This window comes from Anopheles nili, chromosome 3 (assembly GCF_943737925.1).
Source record: "Anopheles nili chromosome 3, idAnoNiliSN_F5_01, whole genome shotgun sequence".
Lineage (NCBI taxonomy): Eukaryota > Metazoa > Arthropoda > Insecta > Diptera > Culicidae > Anopheles > Anopheles nili.
The window spans coordinates 35,228,691-35,254,712 of NC_071292.1; the positions used below are offsets into that span (position 1 = coordinate 35,228,691).

General features: G+C 41.9%; 2 protein-coding genes across 2 annotated transcripts in view; both read right to left on the reverse strand.

Moving 5' to 3' along the window:
* The window catches only part of LOC128726006 (tyrosine-protein phosphatase Lar), a 209,542-nt gene extending 192,474 nt beyond the window's left edge, over positions 1-17,068 (reverse strand). The window contains exon 1 of the mRNA XM_053819784.1: positions 16,737-17,068. The gene's annotated coding sequence lies outside the window, so the exon portion shown is untranslated. The remainder of the gene's footprint in view (positions 1-16,736) is intronic.
* Positions 17,069-19,819: 2,751 nt separating this feature from the next.
* Positions 19,820-23,192, reverse strand: LOC128724143 (uncharacterized). The gene is made up of 10 exons (XM_053817908.1): positions 22,968-23,192; positions 22,766-22,853; positions 22,236-22,407; positions 21,952-22,123; positions 21,701-21,853; positions 21,402-21,488; positions 20,939-21,327; positions 20,695-20,772; positions 20,224-20,536; positions 19,820-20,134 (listed from the first exon to the last, which is right to left on the reverse strand). The coding sequence occupies exons 1-10, from the start codon at positions 23,190-23,192 to the stop codon at positions 19,820-19,822; spliced, it is 1,992 nt and encodes a 663-aa protein (XP_053673883.1).
* Positions 23,193-26,022: the final 2,830 nt, after the last annotated feature.

Below are 26,022 nucleotides of genomic sequence, written 5' to 3' on the forward strand. Positions count from 1 at the left end.
GACTGAACGAATGGTTGTTACACTTTCTTGCTTTTGCTTGCGAACATAATATTTGCTCTATTGTTTATTGAACCTCAAATTCAAACTAAAATCGAACAACAAAGCATTGATAGCCAAGCAAGGTATGAAAATCGTACAAACAACCAGTCCCTATGGTTATTCTTTGTAGATACCATTTCTTTCCAACTGTGATAAAATAAGTTCCATCCAGTTCTTCCAAATTCTAGAGAATCATTATGCCCGTCTATTCGAATCCGTTCATATTACCACCAAAGATAGAATGTTTCGATAGTACGATCGTATGCTGAGCTTAAATAATCTTCAAAAACTTTAAAGTAATTCTTCATTCCTACACAACAAGAATGAAAACACACACGATTATGTCATCCCCTCGTGGTGGAAAAATTAAATTAATAAAAACAACCAGGAACGAAACTTAGAAACATTCGAATAATGTAGAAATTAGAACGAAAAAAGTAGATCACCATCAGGGTATCTTCTTTTCTAGCGTCAGTTTGATGAAACATATTTTTAAAAAATGTGTTAAAAATATCACTCTTAGAGCTAGAGCTGAATGCTAATGCTGCAGGAATGCAAAGACAATTTGAAGATCCAACGACGAACGCGAAAATGAAAACTTTTCACTTATGTGGTATTGGGGTCCGAAATAATAGTTTTTTGTTCTTGCACAAAAAATTCCCAAGACTTACTTCAAAGCAGAGAAATCTATAAGTGTGGCAGGCAAATATAAGGCAACGAACAGAATCATCGAAGCTGTGGATAAAATTTTTCACTAAAATACTATATTCTACACCGTTTCAGCAATCACTTCTTTTGTTCCTCCTAGCCCAGCCGGTTCGAGTCCAATCGCTGAGGTGTGTCCCATCCAGCGAGGATGATAGTGACATTTTTAAGCTGTACGTTTCAACTTCATTCTTAGTATTTCCTTTGCTGCGCTTGCTCAATGCAGTAAGCCCAATGAGCCGTTGGGAGCAAAGAAAACTTAGAATAAAATTGATATCACTTTCAAAAAGATCTGCCAGCTAGTGGATGGAAAAATAAAATTCGAATGAAACGATGAGAAAAGCGATAACGTGAGCATTTCGCTCTAATGGAAATTCAGAATCAATAATAAGAAAATGCCGCGGAAGCGATCTACGGTTGCGCTGCTACACAACTTGCGAGCCATATGTGAAAAGTGTTCGATAAGACAAGAGGATGGAAGAAGTCGACAAATACTAGAGCCAGCAGCGGCTGCTGCTGTTCAAGAAAAGTTGAGTTTCCCGCACCCGGGAATCAATTGAAGCTGTCAGAGAAAATTTTGGGACGTTTTGAATGTGTTTGCTCTCGAAGCCATGAGACAGGGGAAGTGCCGAAAATAGAAGAAAGCTTTTCGACGTTTATTTACTTCTTTTTGCCGTAGCCTATACTCTACCAAAACCGTACTGCCGAATGGAAAGTTTCTATAGATTTTCGAAAGCCCCGGTGATTGTTCTGAATATGATGTCCCATTATGGACCGCATTATTTATGTTTCAGCATTTTCCATCCCAAAGTGTGCGCCAAATTTACCACTAGCAATGGTACAGGACGGCTTGGTCCGTTTTCCGAAACCGAAGATTATACATCGATGGGTTCTCGCAGCTTCCTATCATGGTGGTAAAAGTTTGTACGTTTTCCTTGTCCCTGGCTACCCGGTCAAGTTCTGCCCAACTTTCGCTGCAAATAATGAATTTGCCGACGATGGTTCGCGCCTCCATTGTACGACTTTTGAAGTGTCTAGTAGAGATATTCCTCTGTGTTAAGCAGAGTTGTTTACTGCACAATAGGGAAGTCGAAAAGATTTATTACGCAATCGAGCATGGCCGCGAGATGGAAAATTTAAAGCGATTATGCAAAACTTTTCTTCAACATTGCCGAAGCAAGAAAGCCACTGCCGGAGTCGTGGTTGGTACACACCACTAAACGTACGCTTTCTGTTTAGATTGTTGATGCCAAAGCTTAAATCAAGGCATGCATGACTTATTAAATATGATTTTAAAAATCCATCACAGAACACACAATTTTTTCCCGGAGCCAGCATACCGATTTCCCGATAGTTTTTCACGCTGTAAATTACGATTTTGCTAATATATTATTCCTGATATTTTATTCAGGATTTTACTCGAGTTCCATATTTTTTCAACTGTTTTCTTTGGTCCTTTTAGTTGATTGAAATTGAAAGGATGTTTTCAAGGAGCGAGGTTTATGTATAGTGCACACTTTGATGTCAATTTGCAGCCCAACAACCGTCAAACGGGTTGCTGCTAGAACAAATTTCTCGTTCCCATGGCGATAGCAACGAACTGGAAAGCTAAGTTCTGCTTCGATACAAAACTAAAAATAAAGCTTCTCTCAATCGTTTCCATCGATTTTGACGCAGATTCCGAGGCCTACCGCTCGGTGGTGATGTTATTTTAAATCATCGCCATTTTCCGTGCTGCCTCCATCTGACGTGGCGATGCCAGGAGCCAGAGCAAGAGCCGAGATGCTTGATGTATTATGACCGGACGAACTGTGAAACACGGCCTGTCGTCTTCACAAACGGTCCCTAGCGCACCACTAAAGCACCGTAATCACTCACCAGTAGCCCTAACAGCCCGTAATACGCAACCTTTAGTCCTACAGTCGATTCCTCTTCTATCCTTAGCACTTTTTTCATAGCTGTGAAGCGGAAGGTTCCGATCGGGTTTGGCGGGGCGTAACCGATGGTGGCCATCTTTTCCGATGGTTCATTCGCCCAACCACATGCAAACACAGCATTTATACACGTGGATTAGCTCTTCAACAGTCGCGTGTCCTTTTCCCTTTGGTTTCTTATCGTGAAGCACCATTTTATCCGCAGTGAACATGTGCGATGAGTATCAGAAATCAATGATCATCAAATATTTACTTACAGCACCGAGCACCGGCTTCCGATTTCACTGAAGTTCGCAGCACGCGGCACACTGTACGCTACGGTTTTAAAAAGCATTGTCTGGAAGGGGAGATGCGGACATCGACACAGCTTAGCAGTATGCCTGCTTCGGTACGTCGGGCGAACAGGATGTGCAAGCGCCGGATGTGCGGACGGTGAGCTAGGAAATAACGACAGTTTGAGGTTCGGGACCGGAAACCGGTCAGTGAAGCACAAACGAAAAATAAAGCAAAAATTTTGTCAACCTTTTTTTGTGTTGTGGGTTTTGCTAACGGCGTCTACTTGCACGTCCTTTACTAAGGGCCAGTATGGTGCTTGGACTAAGGCGTATTCGTACGTATGGACCATCCCTTATATACAGTGCTATACCTTTCGCTCCATTTTGTTTGCCCACACGCTTCTCATATGACCGAGGAGGTACACGAATGAATGATTTGTGTCAAACTCACGAACGATTTTGGGCACATTTGTCCCACCCACCGCACAGAGGTTGTTGCCTCACTGTATCAGCTGCCCGGCAAGGCTTTTTGATGGTTCGCCGTGGAAATACGAAATAGAAAAAGGTGTAAAATTCATTTCAGCACTAGTACGAAAGCAAACCAGACCCGAGAACCCACGTTTGTAGGCGAAGGACATCCACTCGAAGCCGTACTGTCGAAGAGCTCATTTATTATTTCCATCTAACTTACTTTGCTGTTTGTTTTTCTGATTATGGTCTGTTTCGGAATTCAATTTTTCACTACCTTGTGGGGCGATCCCGGCACGAGCATCATACCCAATGTCAACTCTTATGCTATTTCAATGCAACCTTCTGAATGATAAGGCATTGTGAACACTGCCCATCGGTGTTGAAGAAGAAAAACTTCCAAACGCCTCAAAAATTCAATGCTCATGTAATCGAAGCATAGCTGGCGGGATGGTTGGATAGATGGATGGATGGCAGGATAGATGGACGGAGTTTATCGATACCGAACGAGGAGACAGTTGACCTACATAATTTAACAGGTAGCGCAACATGGCTGGTACCGATGAATCGCAGAGACGAATATCCTTCCCTGCGAGCAAACTCTCCGAACTATTTCAGTCAACTATTTCCAACCAGTGTGGTGCCGGTATCGAGCAGAGATGGTTTATAACGAGAGTCTTCCATGCTAACCATCAAGTGACAACGGCGCAGCAAGAGCATTGGAGGTACCACTATCATTCCGATAAAGACATTGCTGGAGGGAGACAACTGTGCAGTCAACTCGATGAAAATCATAAGCGAAACTTAAGGAAAACCGTACGGAGATTCCTCACTCACTCGCACGAAATACGACGAGCGCTTGCCAACTTTAGTTGAAAATTAATTATAAAACTTTCAAATTATAATAAAGTTTCCAGTTAACTTCAAGGTGAGGTATTTGCAGAAAAGAAGGTGAAACCGAAGCAGCCAACAAGCGGAGCTAGCGAATGACGCGGGATCTCGCGCTATTCGTGCTATTGAAAGCGGAAAAGAAGGGTTTTTTGGTCGGTTCGATGAAAAATACTTTGATAAAAGGTTTCAAAAGTTGCTTACTATACTGAAGGCCAAAGACGTTTGAAAATCTTCTGCGCTGACACCGAGTGTTTTTTCATGGCTATTGATAAATGAAAGATGCCAAGAAGTTCGGCAATCCTCGACCAAGTTTTCACACTGCTGTCGCGAGGCAATCATGCCGTTGTTAATCAACGACCCATCTCTACACTAGTTTGAACATGGATCCACAATTGACTATAAAATTTAGAACAATTCATATACTTCAACTGATGTGCACATGTATGGTATGTTTCAGAGCTAAAACTCTAAGCTCCATTATTATCGCTTATTGAAATATTGTTATTTTAACAAACTCACATTGCTATTATAATACATGTTCACAGTGTGATACACCAATTGATATTGCAGTTCAAAGCATCAAACAATTCTTTAGAAAGGGTACTTCCTGCACCTAAATCGCACCTGTGAATTTTCGAGAAAGCATCCAAGCATTTATTGCATTTCAAATATTGAGGATTTCGTTCACTCCTACATAAGGAACCAGAGCAGCTTATACATTTACTACAAACTGTAAAAATAAGTTAATCAAGTGTAAGCTTTATCATGACCATAGACAGTAAGACGGTCATTTACAATTTATTTCCATTGACAAACTTCCGTTTCACGGAAACAAAAAAAAAGACCCATGAATATTTCGTACCAAAAATCACCAAGGCAAACAAGTGCCTGGGCGGTTTCCTGAGCAGAACAGACACAAAAAAAGCCGTTAGCTAAAAAAGGGCGCCCAAAATTGGATGAACACTTCTTTCTGTACCCATTTTTCATGCGGTCAAGCGTAATTCCGGTTGCCCATGAATGTGGTAGTGAGCTGCAACGGGGATAAACGAAAGAAAAGTCAACATTTTTCACATAATTAACTCCATCGTGAATCTCGGGGTACGAGCACCATTCAGCAGGATGTGCACATATTACCAGACCGATGATACTGAATAAAACCAAAGATAAAATGCTCTGGTATTTTGCATGGCCATTTGGAAGACAGCGTCGAGTAAGATATGAAAAAAGGAAGAACTCGATTACTAGCAAAACATGCTGCAAAAAAACGCGCACACACAAGTGGGTATTCCAACAGTAGTAGAAGCGTCCTCAAAACGGTTGAAGCCTCATTACTGTACATTTATCATTGCAGCGGGGCGCCTCGTAGGCTTACGGACATCCTGTTCCCTATCTTCCCTGGATGGGACTTGTGGGACCTTGGCGCACCACACCATAATATGGGTGTACAACATTTAAGAAATAATCAGCTTAAAGAGGAATCCTCTCGAATTTCTCTGCTCATGAGCCGCTCGGCTCGGCAGAGCAGTAGCATTTGGTTAAGAGAACTGGCGCAAGAGATGGAGAAAGTGAGAAAGCTCTGCGAAAAGTAAAAACACAAAGAAATAAAGCAGCCAACGAGTTGCGAGCAGACCCATTAAGATAAATCTGTGAGTACCTAAGCCATAAAAACAAACGCTGGTCGACTAGTGACAGCGTTCGCTCGAGTACCGGTCCTGTCATTGCTTCGTTTTGGGATTCGCATTTTTCCCTTGCAGATTCAGTTTTTTTTTCTCGATGTTCGGAGTAAAAAATATGACCCAACTTCGTCAGCATTTCCCAGTTATGCTATACTTTCATCTGTGGCAAATATCCTCAGCAAAGCTGACGGTACATGGAATCAACCCCAAGCAATAGAAATAAACTCAAGGGACAGAAAGGAAACACATCTACCGTGTTGCATAGAAAGAAGTAACAGGCACAAGAAACGCCTGAAACGGTAGGAAGAAAGCAAAGAAAACTCATTCTCTTTAAGACAGCTCCGACTAGGAGATGTTACAAATTTCATGTTTAATCGTTCAGTCGTAGCGGAAGGTATAAGAAACATTTGAAAGTTAATTTGCTGGGAATGTTTGAACATGCACAACTCTAAGGGATAACCGACACTCGCCGAGGGTGGTATTTACATTAAACCAGATGAGCTTAAATAGCGAAAATTTTTGGCTGTCTGAATACACTTTTCAACAAATTGTTCCGATGCTTTTGTCGGCATCGGTTACAATTGTACGTCTGTATCATCATATAGAACGATCTAAACGATACTGAGGAATATACTATTAATTAGTACAGCCATGCAATGGTTGATGACATACCGATACAAACTATCTGAAAATTGAAATAAATAATGGTCAGTTTTTGTCAGCAGTAAACTGTGCAAGTTAAACATTCACAATAATCGAGCCATAACAAGTTATTTGTGTTCTTATGAATTTCGATTACACCAGCTGTTTGAGGTTCGATTTCGAAACATGTTGGTATACTATCTAAGCCAATGATATATATATATATATATATATATATATATATATATATATATATATATATATATATATATTTATATATATATATATATATATATATATATATATATATATATATATATATACATATATATATATATATATATATATATATATATATATATATATATATATATATATATAATGTTGGTTTGCTTATAATTCATCTGGATGCTTAAAAATATGTGCAAGCTGGCAAATCGAATTTTAGTTCGACAGCGAAATATTCCCATGCCAACGAATACCAACTACTCCAATGGAACGTTTATCATAAATTTGGATTATACTAACAAAACGGACAGGACTTTGTGTTACATTTGGCCACCCTTGCTAAATTCAGCTGAAAAGAAATGTTGGGCTCATCGGCAAAACTATTCGGATTTTACTCATTTCAGAAGAATAACCCATCCACGCGCTATATGTTGCGATGCCTATTTAAATCTTTCTCTTAACAAAAGTTTCATCTGGATTTACGATATGGCACATGTTTCTTTAAAAGGAGAATAAAGTGAAGAATTGATTATTAACATACGTGCGTTTGGAAACATGCCTTAGGGATTTACGATATGGCACATGTTTCTTTAAAAGGAGAATAAAGTGAAGGATTGATTATTAACACACGTGCGTTTGGAAACATACCCCTTGAAAACGACATGATTCATTCGAATGCGCTTCCTATCGTCAACTGCGTCTGTGCAAAGGATACGCTGCGTTTGTTGTCAAGTGACCAATACGCATTTCTGTCAATACGGCTTTAGAGATAGGTAGTCAAGTAGGTGGGTCTTTCCAACACCGCTCTTTCCCGATTTTGGGCTTGATATAGGACGAGGCACACGACAAGCTATGAACCGTATGTAGGTTGGGCTTTCATTCGTTCTCTTTTGAGAGCAAAAAACGGTTCTGTTGGCATTTGTTCAATTTTACTGAATCATACATTGACATTAGTTATCGGAAAATGGCAATAAATTTCCCGAAAATTCAATCTATTATCCGCAACCGAGAGCAAGCAGACTTTGTTCCTACGCCAACCATGGAGCGCATGAGGAAGCAACAGAAAGCATCCACCGATAACCAACTATTGCCCTCGAAGTCTCACTGAATCCAGGGTGCTTTAGAGACGAAAAAACAACCAGTCACCCATATTGCGCTCAAATGGATCGAATTGCACCCGTCACGAGTACACGAAAAACCAGAAGTCCAATATTGAAGCAGCGTAGTGAACAGAACCAGAGGCAGGGATGTATCCAGCTGCAAATGGTCATCCACATCGAAGGTGAAGTGGAATTGCGCTGAAAAAGGCAGAATGTTGCCAGAACACGAATGAACACAACCGAAAAACGGTTGCAGCGTTTGTGCATTAACAAACAGTGCATTGTACTGTACGTGCCAAAATGAACGCATTAGTTGTTGATCTTTTTGATGTTACCAAATTGTAAAATATATTACAAATTGTTTCTTTTTGTTTTGTGTTCTAATAATAACAGTTCAATTAAGTATATTAATTTAATAAATTCACAATTATCGATATTAAAAACAAGTGGAAATGATTGTTGAATAAATCGTTTCGAGTGACATGTGTTGTTTAAACGCATCATACTGCTATGTGAAAAGAATAACAATATTTTGCTCCCATAATAACCAATTCACTGGACAACGGCTGTAGCTCCTCATACCCGAACGCATTCGTTTTGTAAGTTGTGACGTGCTCCATCCGGCACCAGTGAACGCCGGCATCGTGCGATTGCAATATACTTGACCCTGCACATATATTGTGTTCGTATGAAGATTCTTGTTATTCTGTTTTCTCTCAAAGAAGCTTTGCTGAACGAACTGAAACAATTGCGCAAATGGCGCAGATTACTTTCAGCAGATCTGACAGAGCTATAGGTCAATCACCGGTCATTTGAAGAACGATGGAACGAGTTTCATATCAACACATGCATTCTCGCTGCTCCATATGTTTCATATCGCACCGAGCAAATACGTGCTGACTTATATTAATGATTCATTTTACCGAACAGCTCTTTTCCACTTGTCATCGAATGTCGTCGATCTTTTAAAAGAATGATTATAAGCCACTCTGTTGCACAATTTTCCTTGCAATGACGAGCTATTTCCTATTTCTGAAAAAAACTATATCATGCATGTACAAGCATGATTCAAATTTTATAAATGTTCTATTCTCTTTTTCCAACGTCTGCCAACAAAACGATTATATTACTTACGTTCAAATATAAATCAAGCAGATCAGTATGTCATATATCAAACAACATAAAACAAACACCCTCACCTGTTTTCAAATCCCAATTTGACGGACGATAACCGATTGTGGAGCTGCTGTCTGAACAAGGCCTATAGAATTCGACCAACAGTAGCATTTAAAATATCACTCAGTTTGCTACACCGCCTGATCATTGGCCATTAATGCGACGATAATGATAGTTTTATACAAAGATATAATTTGTAATACTTTTTTTTATTAAACTGCTTAGCTCGTCAAAATTTTTAAAATGCTTTCCATTTTCATTTACAACTAGCTGATAAACCCGATTTCATTCGGGTCGACGTAGTTTGAGGAAAAATAAAGGGGCATTTTTACGTATGCTTGGGTAATTCAATTTTTGATGTGCATTTTATTTTTTTTCTTATTAGTTGTATTCATTCTATAAACGTTATTCTCAACCGCGTACACCCGGGATAAGGTGCCCTTTCACGGTTCGGAGAAGGAAATGTCTTCCAACCAATGTGAATTGCAGTTTACTTTAAGTTTAGACTTAAGATAATAGTTATAAGCAATACGGCCTGGCCGTCATTAATGAATAAAAAAAAAATAAACGTTATTCCTAGCTTCGTCTTTGAAGGTTTTCTATTTCAATCAATTCATCTCTCGCTGGTCCTCTAGGCATTTCCCTTCCAATTGGTTGTACCTGGCTTTTTCAAAATATCGTTCACTGTTTTATAACAAATCGAGCCTTTTAACCATCTTAGCTATGAAGAAAAGGATTTTTTTCAAGAAAAGGATTTTTTTTATAAAATCCTTTCTTCTCTTGTTGTTTCACAACTTCCATTTAGCTTCATAATCTTTCGCATTTTGCACGTCATCAAATTAGTAAAACATATTTTTTATGCCTTGTGTTTTCCTCTTTAATTCTTTCGGAAATACTTTTTTATACAGTATCATTTGTCTTGGATCCGTCACATAAATTTATTTACATAGCAATAAGGAAATGTAGCATGTTGTTCCATCCTGAGCATGTATGACGTTCAAAATCTTTCTACTTTTCTAACACTTATTCTTATTTTGTCACTGAAGCTACCTGGAAACAGTTTTCCATTTTCCTTTATATTTGATCTGTATTGCTGTTCTCTTTCAAAACTTCATTTCATGTTTGTAAGCATTACGCTCTGAAATCGATATTTAAATTTATTACACCAACCACATTTCCAACGCTACTCAACACAATTAAAAACTGAATCTTACTGAATAACGGCATAGCGCTATGTGTTGCAAAATATTGTACACTTTTAAATGTAAACATGCATGAGAAGAAAATGAGTTGACTTTCTAAGCCCAGTTTAGTGTCTAAATAAATGTTTGAAGAGAGAAAAGTTGCAGGAAACTGGACTGTTTGTTGACGACTTTACATTTTTGTTAATTTCTTTTATTCTGATAATGGAAATTCCTTTCCCGACCATAATGTAAAAGTCACTTGTAAAAAAGAATAAACAAAAAACCATTTTTATCATTGAGCGATATTTGAACATAACAATAAATTAGATTTCCATCCACCCATTTCCGCATTGCAGAAGATAATATTTTATAACTTGTTGTATAGACTGTGTTAAGGCGTACATGAAAAGTTGTTGTTAAATTTGACGATATTTGTTACTTTGGGCATTTTTTTTTCAATATTCCGAGCAGGGATTGTATGCCCTTCCACGAATTTGTCTCCAACCGGGAGAGCTGCAACGTCCCATTCTAATTTTCCAGTAAATATTGACATTTTTATGAATTTGCCTCATTTCATTTAAATCGGACATGATTGCCATGCTTGACCATATCTTCCAATACTCTAATAGGAAGAGCTCGTATGGGAGCTCTTGTTTTTAAAATGTTGTGTAAACAGAATCATCCTCACCTAAAATCATCCGGACCAAGCTTTATTGCTATGACGGAATTATTTTCTTGGTAATACAGACAGGAGGTTCTTTGGAAACCTCCCTTTGTTTCCCACTGGCGTAAATAAATCTTCGTCGCGTTATGAATAGGAAGAAGCATTTGTAGCGTGTTTCAATCGAATTGGATGCCATGTGTATTTTTCAATATTTTTTATGTATTTGGTAGAGGGAGAGGGACAACCATTTGGTTATCCGCTTGTAGAACTGAAATTAAGAAAGTCTTTGTATTAAGTGATAAAATTATAGTTGATTTCGACGACATATGTACTTCAAAGTGATATTTTATGATTTGTTAAACGGGGTGGAGGTGGGAGGGGGATGTATGACAGCCCCCCTTTGTTCTTCATTGAAGAGGCTGAAATTTTGCCGGGGTTGATTTAAACTAATATAACATCTATGTACCAAATTTCAGCCAAATCGGGCGCCATTTATAATTTTAAGCGGATAATATTCATTTTTTATAGGGGAGATTGTATGGGAGCCACCCTTTCTTCCTCATTGAGATGGCTCAAATTTCGCGAGTATAACTGTTTAGTAATCAAACGTTTATGCATCAAGTTTCAGCAAAATCGGGCAACGCCTATAATTTTAACGGATAATATTCACTTTTTGGAGGGGGGGGTTGTATGGGAGCCCCCCTTTGTTCTTCATTGAGGAGGCTCAAATTTTGCCAGTATTTGTTTGAAGCAATGAAACATCTATGTACCAAATTTCAGCCAAATCAGGCGTCTTATAAAATTTTAAGCGGATAATATTCATTTTTAGTAGGGGGGGTTTATATGGCAGCCCCCCTTTGTTCCCCATTGAGATGGCTCAAATTTTGCGAGTATTGATTTTTAGTAATGAAACGTTTATGCACCAAATTTTAGCTAAATCGGGCATCATTTGTATTTTTAAATGAATATTCGCGAATTGGGGTTGTATGGGAGCCCCCCTTCTGGGGGGCTCTAAAAAAAAAATCAAACGCCCAAATCCGAGACCATTATGCACCTATGTACCAAGTTTGGTGCAAATCGGTTCAGTGATTTAGATTTAGTGATTTAGTGATATAGATTTGGTAGATGGTGGGGGGGGGGGGGGTAGAGGTGGTTTATATGGGAGCCCCCCTTTTTTCTTCATTGAGGAGGCTGAAATCTTGCCAGTATTTGTTTCAAGTAATAAAACATCTATGTACCAAATTTCAGCCAAATCGGGCGTCATTTATAATTTAAGGCGGATAATATTCATTTTTTGAAGGGGGGGTTTGCATGGGACCCCCCCCCTTTGTTCCCCATTGAAATGGCTCAAATTTTGCGAGTATTAGTTTTTAGTAATGAAACGTTTATGCACCAAATTTCAACAAAATCGGGCTACGACTATAATTTTAAGCGAATAATAATCACTTTTTGGAAAGGGGGGGTTGTATGGGAGCCCCCCTTTGTTCTTCATTGAGGAGGCTGAAATTTTGCCAGTATTCATTTAAAGTAATGAAACATTTATGTACCAAATTTCAGCTTAATCGGGCATCATTTGCATTTTTAAATGAATATTCGCGAATTGGGGTTGTATGGGAGCCCCCCTTTTGGGGGGCTCTAAAAAAAAACAAAAATCAAACGCCCAAATCCGAGACCATTATGCACCTATGTACCAAGTTTGGTGCAAATCGGTTCAGTGGAAACCCCATTGAAGCGCGCGCATAGGCACATATATATATATACATACAAACATTCATTTTTATTTATAAGACTAGAATGACGCTAATGATAGTTTTATCTATCATTAACGGTATAATGTACCATAGTTATTTTATCAACCAACTACGTAGTTCATGGAAGTTATCACACTACTTTTAATTTTCATACATAGCTATTCTACACCATCGAAATGGTAATTTCAACGCCTGCCGTACAATAGAATAGCACAAAAAGCATACCAAATTAAGCCCAAATTAAACTCAAAACAAAAAAAACCCAAACATCTACATCCAGTTCAGTTTTCAATAGGAAAACTAGCTTTAATAAATTTAAACACCATCCAGTCGCTTGCCTGTGGAGGTGGCTTAGGGATGACGAACGTACTGGCCGGTACACGGATTGAATTGAATCAAATAGTTCCACTAGAACTCGCCCCGTTGTCGTCAACTGTCAACAGGAGAGAGGTCTTCTCCTACTAGCACCCTGCCCGGTTGCGGGTTTCCCTCAGGACGATAGTCCCTTTTGTCCTGCGGGTCGATTGCTGGCTAGACTTATAACGTGCCCCGTGACTCCACCGAGCCGGCATCCGTGTTCGGTCGGATTTTAACCGGATTTTCAGTTCGTTATCAATCCCGCCATGTTATTGCACGGAATAACCGCCAATGCCATTCCTCCGACACCGTCAATGACACTGACCGGCAAGCGCGGGACTGGGTGGTCGCGCCCGGTTCGGTTGCGTTGCCAAATAGTTCAACAAAACAATCCCAATCCCATCCGGTTCCGGTTACACGCGAACGGTAACGAGTTGACCAGGGCCGGGCTGCGGGCCCACCGGTGTGGCCCAAACCGGCATCGCACAGGCCCAACATCATCTCGCACCCGGAAGAGCAATCCTGTTTGTGGCTGTTTCAGGGGCGCTTTTGCCGTTGCAGTCGAATGGCACCCCATTCACACACCCATGCTCCTTGTCGTACGCCCGCACGTTCTCTATTTCTTCTTCAGCCTGTTTCCGCCTGCCTGACCATTAATGGCGGCGTGATAGGAGGAGCGCCACAATAAGGGTCTCGGATTACCCGAAGTAGACGATTCGGGGATCGACTGGGCGGAACTGCCGGTGTGAAATGGACTATGTACGAAATGTGGCTCGGTCGGTTTTTCATAAAGTTTAAATTCCCGAAACTTTACCGGATGCCGCTGCCGGGAGCAGAATACCGAGCGGCAGCGAGAATGAGATCGGGCGGCTCCATCGGGAAAGCAACGAGGACCGCCAAACTAGCACACTCACGGTTTCATCCGGACCGCTGGTGCACTTTTTGCGTCCGTTCCTGTCGCTGCTTTTTTGCCGCACACGCGTTTGTTCGAGCAACAAATATTCTTCCATTTCATCGAATAAATAAAACAATAACTAGTTGTTTATTCCGCAGCAAATTGCAGCCCAGTTATCCGTCGGATAAATCGAGGATGCGGATGAGCTTCACTTGCAGTTTCCATTCGCCGCTTCTCTGCCGCTTGCCGTCTGTGTGTACTTATCGTGGTCGCTATTACGGACAATGCACAAGTGAATTTAATTTATTTCCAGCTATTTTCCAACGAGCATTCGAGGTGAAGCAGTCCGAAACGGCAGCTTTGATGTGGGACTGCTATTCTTTTATGGAAGGCAACTTTGGTTCTTCTCTCTGCTGAGCGAAGAACAGCCAATTTTGGTGAATAAAATAATCCACATACTTAACAAGGCAAAATGAGTTCTGAGAAATGGTGGTAGTGGAAATAATTCACAGCATTATAGAAAATGGCTGTCATTAATTAGTTACCGTTCATTCCCAACGCAAACAGATGTTTTCAAAACGCAAAGCCATCCGAATGGGCGGAAGTGTTCCGTGATGCCCATCACGAAATAGAAATACCATTAACTTTGGATCTCGCTCGAATTTCCTTCGCAAGTAAAACATGTTTTGTTACGATCAACTTTCCCCACAGCAACAGCCATTTCGTCAGCGAGCGTCAGTTTCTTTTAACCTTTTCACGAAGGCGACCTTTTCCCTTGCAAAGCCTTGCGGAAAAACGGTCGTCGCTTTTGCCAACAGGGTGAGAAGAAAAAAAACGTGCTTACGAACACTATACACAATACGTACGAACATGCGAGTCAACGTATATGAATCATAAATAATGCAATACATTGCTGAAATAAACTAAACATTATTCATGTTTAAAAGCACCTCGTGAATGGAAGGCAGAACGTACTTTGCCGCTTCACAGCCGGCTCCCACCAGGATTCGGTGAGTTGCAGGAAAACTCTTTCCAACGGCTGTCCCAAAGGCGAAGCCTTGGTTGAGCTTTTCGATTCCGAACACACAAGTGAAACATACAGTACCGCGCGGACGGTTGGCAGACGCAAAAATACTCACACCATGAATAACGTTCACACACTGCTCGGATTGCTAGGCAGAATTATGATTATGCCCAAGACCCGTGTGTGAAATAAATAATTTCTGATGGCTTTTGCACGGTATCTTTCTTTTTTCTTCGCTTAATACACTCGATAATCGCTAATGGCGAGCAAAATGTAGGACAAATGCTTTTATTAATCTTTTCTTCCGATATGCAGGCTAAGCAAAAATCAATTTTGGTGAATAATGATTATTTATTGGGTGATAAATTTGCATACATTGCAAAATAATGATATGTCCTTGATGTTATTTGCCGCCCATTGATGAAATTCGAGTCTATTGATTTTGATTTTTATAATGAACGAAAATCGAACGTTTAACAAAACGGGTCTGATCCAGATGTAGTTTTCTCATTAAAACATTTAAATAATATTGAGTTTGCTCTACAAATCAATTTGGTTTGCTAGGTACTATTTGTTTGCATGTTTATTGGACTACATCATGCATTAAAGTGAGTGAAGTGATTAAAGTGATTTAGAATACAATATTTTACAGCAGTTTTGCTAGCTTAAAGCTGAGTTGTTAGGAGAACAACATTTGTCCTGCCTAGTTTTAATGTAGCCTCTGTAACGCTCACTGGACTGTAACAAAAACACATTTCGCGCCTTCGATGGCTTGTATAAATAAACCCAAAAATCATAGCACCGACATTATTCAACAGCATGCTGCCAAGACTCAACAGCTTGGAAGAAGAAAAACCTTTACATATCTCATCTAAGCTCTACTCCTAACGATACGCTGCATTAAATATTAAATTATACTACCATTGATGCATTGCGCGGAAAAAGGTTTGCAGCCTGTTCAACCAAGGAAGGGTACACAAATAAAATTAATGAATCGATGCGGCATGATGCATTAACCGAAGCAGAAGACGCTCATCGAGGCGAAAACAAAACTAAACCCTTTTGATGTTCTTATTGCAGTATGCATCGGTGACACTGGCACATGATTCAGAAAAGGGTTGAACACACGAGCGAAGATGCATAAAGAAAGTAATATGACTATGATACGTTGCCACACTATGGTATGGCGATGGAGCATTCAATACCACTTTGTACATTGGGTATTGCGTTGAGGTGTTTTTTGTTACGTGAAATATGTTTGCATTTGAAATTATTTATTCTCGGACGTCCTTAAAATAAACTTTCTTTGATACTTTTATAACATGACGCATACGCCATTCTCAGGAATAACAGGCACATCACGTGCCTGAAAAAAGTTACATTACCTACATAGCTTTCCAATTGCACACAAAACGACCTACTTATGCAATCCAAAGATTAAAAAGTACTTTTCTTGATAGCAGACATGAATCACAATCCAACCGAGTACAACATGAATGGAGTTTTAGACAAAGAGTGACAATAGCTCAAACGTTCGTTATCAGGAATTATAAACGCTATAGTTGTCGGAAGTATTGTGGCGATGGAATCCCTGCTGGGACTATGACGATCCAGTGTGATGTTTTGCGAACATGATAAGCTTATCGCTTACAATTGAAGCTAGCTAAAATTTACATGCACAATCACCCCCCAGAGCCAGATTTGTTTCAATGATAAATGACGCTTACCTTTCACTTGTTGCTGAAGCAATCTCGTCCGCACCGCCACCACCAAAAAGATGGTTTCGGCAGTCCGTGGCTGAGTGGCTGGTTTACTGGGATGGTCTTGCTGCTTCTATGCTGGGCCAACTTTGCACTCGATTATCACTTCCGCACATTCCGGGAGTAGCTAGGCGAACTGAAGCCCTAGCATCAACACCATTAAGCACATCAAACACACACGTTCACCGAAGGCAACATTTGCCCTTCGCTGTCGCGTTGGACGTTAGACACTCAATCATAAACACCAACACGTACACTAATACGACTGAATTGAAAACATAGCCAATGATTATTGATAATTATTAGAGCTGCATTTTCACCCCGGGCACCACTTAGAGCAAGTGCTTGAAAAATCTATCGACCTTTCTCCACCTCAATTCGTTAGACGCTGCACTCTAGTGGCACAACGAAGAGCTACCATTTACCGCCAGTTGCCTTCTGCTAGCAAGAAAACGTATTCTCCACACAGATAAGGCCAACGGCTACTTAGTTCGGTTGAGGTGGCGAAGAATCTCAAAGCTACCACAATTCGCATCGACACATAACCTCAATTTGGCTCCGTTGCACCCTCCGTCGGGATGATATTCGTGGAATCGCTCCGTCGGGACGAGTTACTGCTCACTCAGAATAATATCACTGGCAGCGCGGTGAAGCAGGACTGCAAGATGATGCCATCGATCGATCGATAGCAGACGTGTTGGCCTTATATTTCCGACGCAACGACCGACGGGCATGCTTGGAACCGACCCAGATCGGCTATCAGGCTGTCTATCAGCTGTTACTGCGCTCTTACAGTCGAGGATTTATGTAACAGTGATCTGCTGCGCCCGACTACAAACACTTAATGACTTTTTGAAGGTGTAAACTCAAGGATCGCAATTTTCCGTAACAAATCAAATTAAACACCGATACCACCTTGCTAGAATGCACCGGTCTTGAAATTCATCATCGCCGCACGGGAAAAGCCTCGATGAATCACGCTACGGGAAAATTGTACAATCCTTCCAAATGCCGCTGACTGACTAAAGAAAGCTCCTGTTGGGTATAACCATGCCAGCATGCTTGTCGCACTTCTTGCGAAAAGGACATTTGAGTGCGAGCAACAAAGTGATTTCAAGGAGAGCTTTTGCAACTGAGAACAGTAAGAGAAAGATGGAAATGAAAGCACATACGAACAAGTGATAGAACGAGTGAGAATGAAACAAGGAGAGAGAGCATGAGTGGGAAAACGAACCAGATGTGTAGTAGTCGGGAAATACCATCCAAGAGGGGAAAGTTTCCCGGAGCGAAGAACAGACCTATTACTCTTGAAACAGTAAATAACGCCCAGCGGGAAAGCGTGCTTCACATTTGTTGATAGAATACCACGTGGCTTTCGGGTGTGTATTAGTAAAAGCTCCTTTGCCACGTTCCATTCAGATTCGGTATTTCAATGTGCAATGAAAGCATAAATTTAGTTCAAATTTGAAAACTAATATAGACTAATTTATGCCACATATTTCTTTCCTTCATAATCGAATCTGTGCATTACAGTGGTGAGCAATTCTAGCGGCATGATAATTGCATGCTTATTTTATCTCTGCTATTCATCATGCACTATCCATCTTTATCCTCCACCCATAATTCTTTCGCGATAATTATATTTGATCGACAAACTAAATAAGATACACAAGGTGTATTTTGTAAAATATGTCCCTTCAGTGTTTTTATTATTTCCCGTTCAATCCCACCCACCCGTTTGATTTTCATTCTTTTTTCTCGCTCGATTCCGCATTCGTTCTTCATCGCCGTCTGGATTATGATAAATATTTGCTGTGTCAATTAAAATGTGATTCAGAGAACCCGTTACGTAGAACTCGACTTCTATTTTTCATAATTACACTGAACTGTGTATAATCGCTTCGATAGGTGACCAATATGTGCAACGAAACGAAATAGAACTGGAACAATCAACTCTACCGGGTCCTTATGTACTGCCCGCTAACATCCAGAGGATAAATCTCGTCATACGTTCCGTGCCGGATCAGTGAAGAAGCATTTATGCTACAGAATTGAGACATCCGGTAGATCTGGGCTAAGGCGTCCGCTCAAAGCATACGATTTTATCAATTCAACGGAATTGTGTTGAGACTGCAGAATACGCTAACTGTAACTTGGGTATGCATACGAACCAAAAATTGAAGTAGATTAATTCCATTTCTTACTCTGATATGCGACGTTCTAAGACTGTGCCAATGCGTTTCGTTATCGATTATCGCCTGTTGATGCATATGTTGCTAGTAACTGTTATAACGTTTTACGCCTCCTTTTCTTCTGAACAGCGCATGCTAGCTATCGCCTACTCACAGTTGCACTAATAGCGTTTGAATACGATTCCCTATCAAGATCACCCGACCGGTGCACGACGACCTATGGAAGAGTTTGAAAATTGTTTGCATTTAGACAATATTATTGTTGCGCTTCGAAGCGGAACCCTGCTTATATCCGAATCCTAACGACCGTTAACCAACTGATAACTAACCGATGAAAATAGTTAAAATTAAAATACCTCAAATTTAGTTCGCTTGTTTCGTTCTCTCTCTCTCTCGTTTCTCGCGTTGCCTTCAAAAATGTATCGTGAATAAAGATAATAATAATTTAATAAAACTAATAATAACAATAATATTGTTGACAAAAATAATAATAACTACAATAATAATTATTATTATTATACATAATATCTACAATAATAACAATAATAACGATAATAAAAAAATGTTCCGATAATTTTAAAATTCCCGATACCTTGCCTCGACTGGTTTCCTTTTCACTCCCATTCACTTCAACTGCTTTTCTTCTTTAGAAATAATCGTTCCTGTCACTCATTACGATTCCTCATCGGTAAATGGCATTCATCAACGAAACTGTTGCAATTATGGTCGAAGGCAGAATCGTCAGCGAGACTATACTGTTACTTGATGCTACCTAGTATGCGGGATTCTGACGAAGCTGTTACAAATGAATGAAGTATTGAGTAACTAATACACCGACTATGAAGCATCATATCTCGATCAATGTGTCTTGGGGATGACTTCAATTGGGACCGTCACCGTTTCCGGTGATGCCCCACTGACTGCGTTTCTATTTGTTTCGGTTGCTTCCTTCTTGTCATCCTCCGGTCTCAAAGGAACACGTATCTTTAGCTCCTTTCTGCGCGTAGGCGGCGGTTTCGTCGGTGCTCTGGGAATGTCTGGGAGGTTGCAGGATTCCTTTAGATAGTTGTACACCGTTCCCACGCGGTCCAGCAACCGCTTTGAATAGCGATGAGCCGTCCGATCCACCAGCGAGGGAGTCTTGATGCAATCGTCTCCACCGAATTCACACACCTAAAAGCGGAGAAACGACTCAGTTAGCAGCTATAATCGTGTGCCTCAGCGATAGAGTGTTTAGCCTCGTAACACATATGTCAACCCACCCGATAGTGATGCAGTATGGCTGCATCAGCGGGCACGTTTAGAGAGCCCCTACCGGGGCAAAACTCCCAGACGAAGTGGTTCCCAGCCTCAATGACAGCTTCCGGTTTGCAGATGTACTTGGAGCGCTGCTTCTGCGGGTGCAACTTCGATCTTCGGCGGGTTTTCCGTTGGGTGGTTAGCGACGCCCGTAGGTTCGCTTGCGTTCCGAGCCCTTCGTGTACGAGTTCATCGTCGGCGAATTGTAGATAGAAAAATGCATTCTGAAATGAGTAAGCTCCCGTGTTGCGGTTGTTGATTCGCTTCGACAACCAGCTGCCACAGCGGAGCGTAAAAATGTAAAGGAAAGAAAAGCATAATTATCGCCTCCAGGATAGCACAGGGATGCCACTCGAGTGCCGCTTAATGGCGCTTCTTTTCGATACTCTCCAGAGGCGACCGAGTGCACGCTGCTTTCCACTTCGCACACTTACGTGATGAGATCGATCAAAGTGTCATTGTGATGTGGTATGATGAACTCATCCAAGTCAATCAAAGCAACATGTGAGTATCTGCATGTTAAACAAGAACAACAACAACAACAAGAACACACATAAAAGAAATCACTCAACAGGACTTTACACTACCACATGCGGCCCACTTGGTCGCGTGAGGTCAATCAAGGGACCGTGATAGAACGGTGGTTTTCACCACACGCTTTTCCTTCATCGTACGAACCTGTACATGCTCCGATACAAGCAGTCATTGAGCGAAGCAAATAGCCCCTCGGTACGTATCTCCTTTTGCGATCGCATTCGTAAATTCCATGGCAAAATATTTACAGTGATTTTTGGCTTCAATTGTGCAGTATTGTCTTCATTGTATTTGGTAGGCATGTGGTACTGTGCATCGCTGCTTTCGGCAACGGTAGCGACGAAGGATGTGCTGCTGTTGGCAGCCCGCCCAGGGCTGGTGTCCTCGTACGGTGCGATGTGCTGTGGCAGATCGCCATTCACGTAATGCTGCAGAACGCAAGAAGCCTTCGGGCCAATCGTGTGGTTGTAGAATGTAAAGTGACTCACTCCTAGCAAGTTGTTTAATTCAAGAAACTCCAACAGATATAACGCCTAAGGATGGTAAAACAAAAATGCGTGGAGCGATTACGATTATACGATGCAAAACGATCGTCGGTTTGCTTTACCTGATCGTAGTTAAAATGTAACGGTTTCACACACACTCCGATGCTGTTCGGTATGTTGCTGAATGTTCGATTGTTGAAATCAGGATCCTGAATTGCGAAAAATATGTGAAATAATAAGTTTAGAATTTATTTTATATATTACTTTATATTACTCCTGTCTTATTTTATAACATGTACTATACAACATATCGATATGAGAGTCTTATTCAACACAAAAAAAAACTTCTCAGCTACCAAAATGAAAAACAAAAAAACGTTTCAAACAATGTACATCCTTATCCCATTTATTGAACACTCACGTTGTCCGTGTTTCGCAGCATAAGAACATTTCCCGGGGCCGCTCTGATTTTGCTAACCACACTCACGGCGTGCGGGATCTCCGGATACGGGCCCCTTATAGGGCACAAAATAAAACAAGCGCTGTACTTCAGGTTCCAGTTCTCGCGGATGATCTATTCGGGTGAAGAAAAACGGAAAAATTCATGCATCCATACTCGACAAACTTTCCACCGCCAAGGTCTCTAATGCGGTGGAATCGTTCCTTTCCTACCTTCACGCGGGCCATCACCGACGCGGATCGATATTTCGTACTGTTCACCCCGGTTTGATACCAGAACCGGCACCACACTTTTTCCGGACCTCGCGTTTTGGTGGCACCGATAACACGCACCAGCTTGCCATCGCGCCGATCGTAGTAGGCGGAAAAGACGAAAAACTTGTACCTGTGAAAAAGGAACGATGGTGAGAACCATGGCACGTTGGCGTATGGGACAAAGCCAGAGAATGGTCTATCGCTGGTTTATCACTGAACGCATTCTAACACGACGCTATTACCTGGTGCCGTTAACTATCTCCCAGGAGCCGTCGGTTGGCTTAATGTCGGCCGGGAAGCGTGGCAGCGTTTGCTCGATCTTCGAGGGCAACATTTGGCCCCAGGGCACCACCGGGGGATTCCGCGGTTCGGTCGAATCTGTTTGCACGGATATGCCAATAGAGTGTTTCAGATCTTCAAAGTTGATAGAAAAAAGTACACCAAGTTCACATACGGGAGTAACTACGTAACTATTATACGGGGATACCGTCTAGCGTTTAGCGGATGAGCTGAGGCGTAAAGCAACTTGACGAGGATGCTCGAGGGGTCTACGGATATGGACACTTTTTTTATTTTTAAAGATTCAAATGCTGACTAAAGGAACCACATTGTGGAAGGGTACACCTTGCCATGTGGGTGCTACGGTGGAAGTCTATAAAAATTAGACATTCAGGAGCTACCGAAACGAAAAAAAGGACACATAGAACAATCTCCCAAGCTCGGTACCGCGCGAAAGCAAAAGAAAACGCGTACGGTAAGCGTCACGCCGTACCTTTTTGATTTTTCAGAATATTCTTCACCACTGCGTTACCGTACTTGGTCTCCCGCACGAAGATCCCCGTATCGTCCAGATAGTCATCCTGTGAAGTAATCGCGTTTCAACCGACCAAAGAGGTTAGTGTCGATTGTGGACGGATGCAAGCCAACCAGGCGTCTTTTTAGGCGCAGGCAGGAATAATTTAACTTCTGCTTACCTTAACGTCGTCGTAGTCTGGCACGGACTCACCGAATCGGCCCCCGTTGCTGCCGTGTCGCACAATGATGCTACCGGCCCGGCCCCGGTCGTCAATCATCAGCACCTCGGTCAGGATGATCAACCCGAAGACGGCAAAGAATGCTACGACTATGAGGAAGCTCATGCCCGCTCGCTCCCGAGCCCCCCAGGACGTCTTCTTCATACGCTTCGTTCGCGACGACATCGCTGCAATCCCCAGCCCAGCCCAAGGACTACTCGGAGACGTGCCACTGTCGACGAATCGCTCGCCGGCGGGATGCGCGAACAGGCTCCGAAGGATCCCGGACAGGCTCAATCAATGGCGGCGAGTGGTAGGGCTCTCTGGATGGCTTGGAACTGCTGGCTGCATGTGGATGCGCACCCTCATGCGTCCACGGGTACGCGTGCGATGGAACAGGAACGGGAAAGGCGTGGAACACGGGGCACTCGTTAACAGTGCCGGCAGAGACGTTTGGTGTTCCGGTGTGCACTTATCCTTTCAGCACTGTAGTCCGCTTCCATCTGCTTTGCGGCATTGTGGTTGACATCTAGGTGGCCCACGTCTTACGCCGGAGGACCGTGTGCCGTGCTGCGGGAAAGGCAAGGAATCCGTCCATACATATGTATTAGCGAAGGCTACGCAGAACTCACGAGCCTGCCATGGCTCAGGCCCGAACCGTCGGGCACACTCGAGTCGGCAGTGTTTGCAAGACTTGCAGCAAGATAATGCTCGGCGCAAATAATGGACATGCACAAGGACAAGCACACCGGGCCGGGTGGGTGGATGGGCCGTCCGTTGCAGCCTGTTGGCGCAATGTGATAATATTAATAATAGAGCGGAAAAGGGCTCCTGATACGTGGAAGACGCTCGTAAAAGCATCGTCGTTGTGCGGGACGACTTTATAATCAGCCCCGACACGGGTGCGTAGAAAGCCGAGGGAAAAGTTGAACTCAAATGATCACTCAATGTATATATGACGAAGGTTGAGTATCATAACTAGCATATTGTGTGGTCATTAGCTGAGCTGGCTTTAGCAAGATTGTTCTCTTATTTTGTCATACATGTATATATTTTTGTCGCGCTTCGTGTGTACGAGTAAGTGACAATATTTACACAAAATACGAGAAGGAATTTAAACTATCGTCGTTTCAGAACCATATTTACCCTTTTACCTTTAAAGTTGCTCATCTACGTACGACAAAAGATGTATAAATATTTACCTCGAGCAAACCTCGCAGCTTTTGCAAGATAATGCTGGTTGGCAAACGCAGGTCTGCTCGGAAACACCATTCCTGTGCAGATAATCGATGATCAAACTTTGGAGCTCATTTCACTAGGGTCAATTTATGGTATTTATGGTAACCCCATGTTATCCGTTAAACCACAAAACCACCACAACCGCCTTCCCCGAGTGCGTCGAGAAATGATGATTTCCTGCATGAGTTCCGGTGTTCCGCCCGAACCACCGGGTGGGCTTGGCCTGACGTGGGCCGTTTCATCTGACACTTATCAATAAAGTATCTAACATATTACCGTCCATGCTAAGCATCGTTAACATCGGCAGTAGCAAGCGGTTTCCAAACGCCAATAATGATCGCTTGCCTCGGTGAGATGCGGTAGCTCCGTCGAACTTTCTGTCGTATGTTCCATTAAAGCAAAAAAAAAGGTTCAACCCGCGACAAGGGATCAAAAACTTTCCCAGAAAATACTGAGGAGTGGGTGTGCTTTTGCCAACATTCATAGAACAGCAGACAATGAGATAGGAGTGAACCGCTCTTTCGACTCATTTTCATGCATCCTCTTGAGCTTGATGCTAGAAGCAATTATGTTTTGCCACGAGAAAATGTAGGTCACGGTGTGTTGTTTTACTTTTCGGTTTTATCTTCTTCTTCTTTAGCCTTGACCGTTCTCCGAACCCAGACCAATGCCTAACTGTTGCCAACGAAAGGACAACATTTTCGCTGGAAACACAACATTCTCAAGTACCTATATCGTTGCTGGTAGACTTTAATTTCATTGTTTTTCCCGTCCAGTTACACGCGGCTACGAAACTACGCCGTCGTTTAGATAATAATCATGTGATGCATTTTTAATGGTATCGATGGGTTTCTATCGGGCGGCAAATTGCTGCTCACGGAAGTTGAGTGAGCCAACGAACGCTCGGTATGGCATTGGAATGTCAATCCAGGCGCAGTGCCGGTTATGAAACAAGAGACTAGCGTAGTGATATCCTTGCACGAGAAAACTGCTACTTACTGTATCCACGGCGTTTTACGAACGATTCACGTAATCAGGGAAAATACTAACACCATCACCCACTGCTTCAAATAAAAAATATGTTTCAACCGTTTTTATTCACTTTTTGCACTTTTTTCCACCATTTGCGAAAAGCTGTGGCTAGGTTTCGTTTTTTACTCGACAGGCTGAGTATATCAATGTCGCTTACACGATGAGGCACAGAATCTGGAATACATTTCTAATTTCCCACGGGCTGTTGTAGCTCACGCAACTGCACAATCTGCGAACGAGGACAATTGCTTTCTAGGAGCTTTAAGTATGATTTTGTCACTAGACGAAACATCCTTATGGACAAGCAACCAGCACTAGACGGCCATATTTAGTGGCAAAGTATCCTGGCATTGTTTTGACGAGCACCAGCGCGAAAGCTAGAATACTGACACCGACCGACGAAAGAAAACTAGTACTGTGAACGACGCCGCAACCGACAGTGTGAGGCGAGCGGAACGCATGTTGGTGTGTGACATAACAAGGAAACGCAACCACGCACCTACACCAATACGAGCGGCCCCCACAAGCGCGAAGGATTTTCAAAGGGATGAGCTGACGATCGCAGAGTGACACGGGAAAACTGGTTTTTACAACTCTCACTTCAGTTCGCTTAGCACCATCGAAGCGTTAGATTTTGAGTCGCTCCTGCGAATCCTTTTTTCTCAAAATCGTTGGATGAATAATACCAACACGTGCTATTCGTCATTGTGGGCAGACGGTAGCTGTGTTGATCTGTTTATATTAT

What these genes read in the sequence shown, in the direction of transcription:
- LOC128724143 (XM_053817908.1), bottom strand. Translation starts at nt 23,192, where the DNA reads ATGTCGTCGCGAACGAAGCGTATGAAGAAGACGTCCTGGGGGGCTCGG. An exon ending in CAGACTACGACGACGTTAAG is followed by an intron (nt 22,854 to 22,967) that starts GTAAGCAGAAGT and finishes ATTACTTCACAG; the next exon opens with GATGACTATCTGGACGATAC. An exon ending in TACATTTTAACTACGATCAG is followed by an intron (nt 21,328 to 21,401) that starts GTAAAGCAAACC and finishes TACCATCCTTAG; the next exon opens with GCGTTATATCTGTTGGAGTT.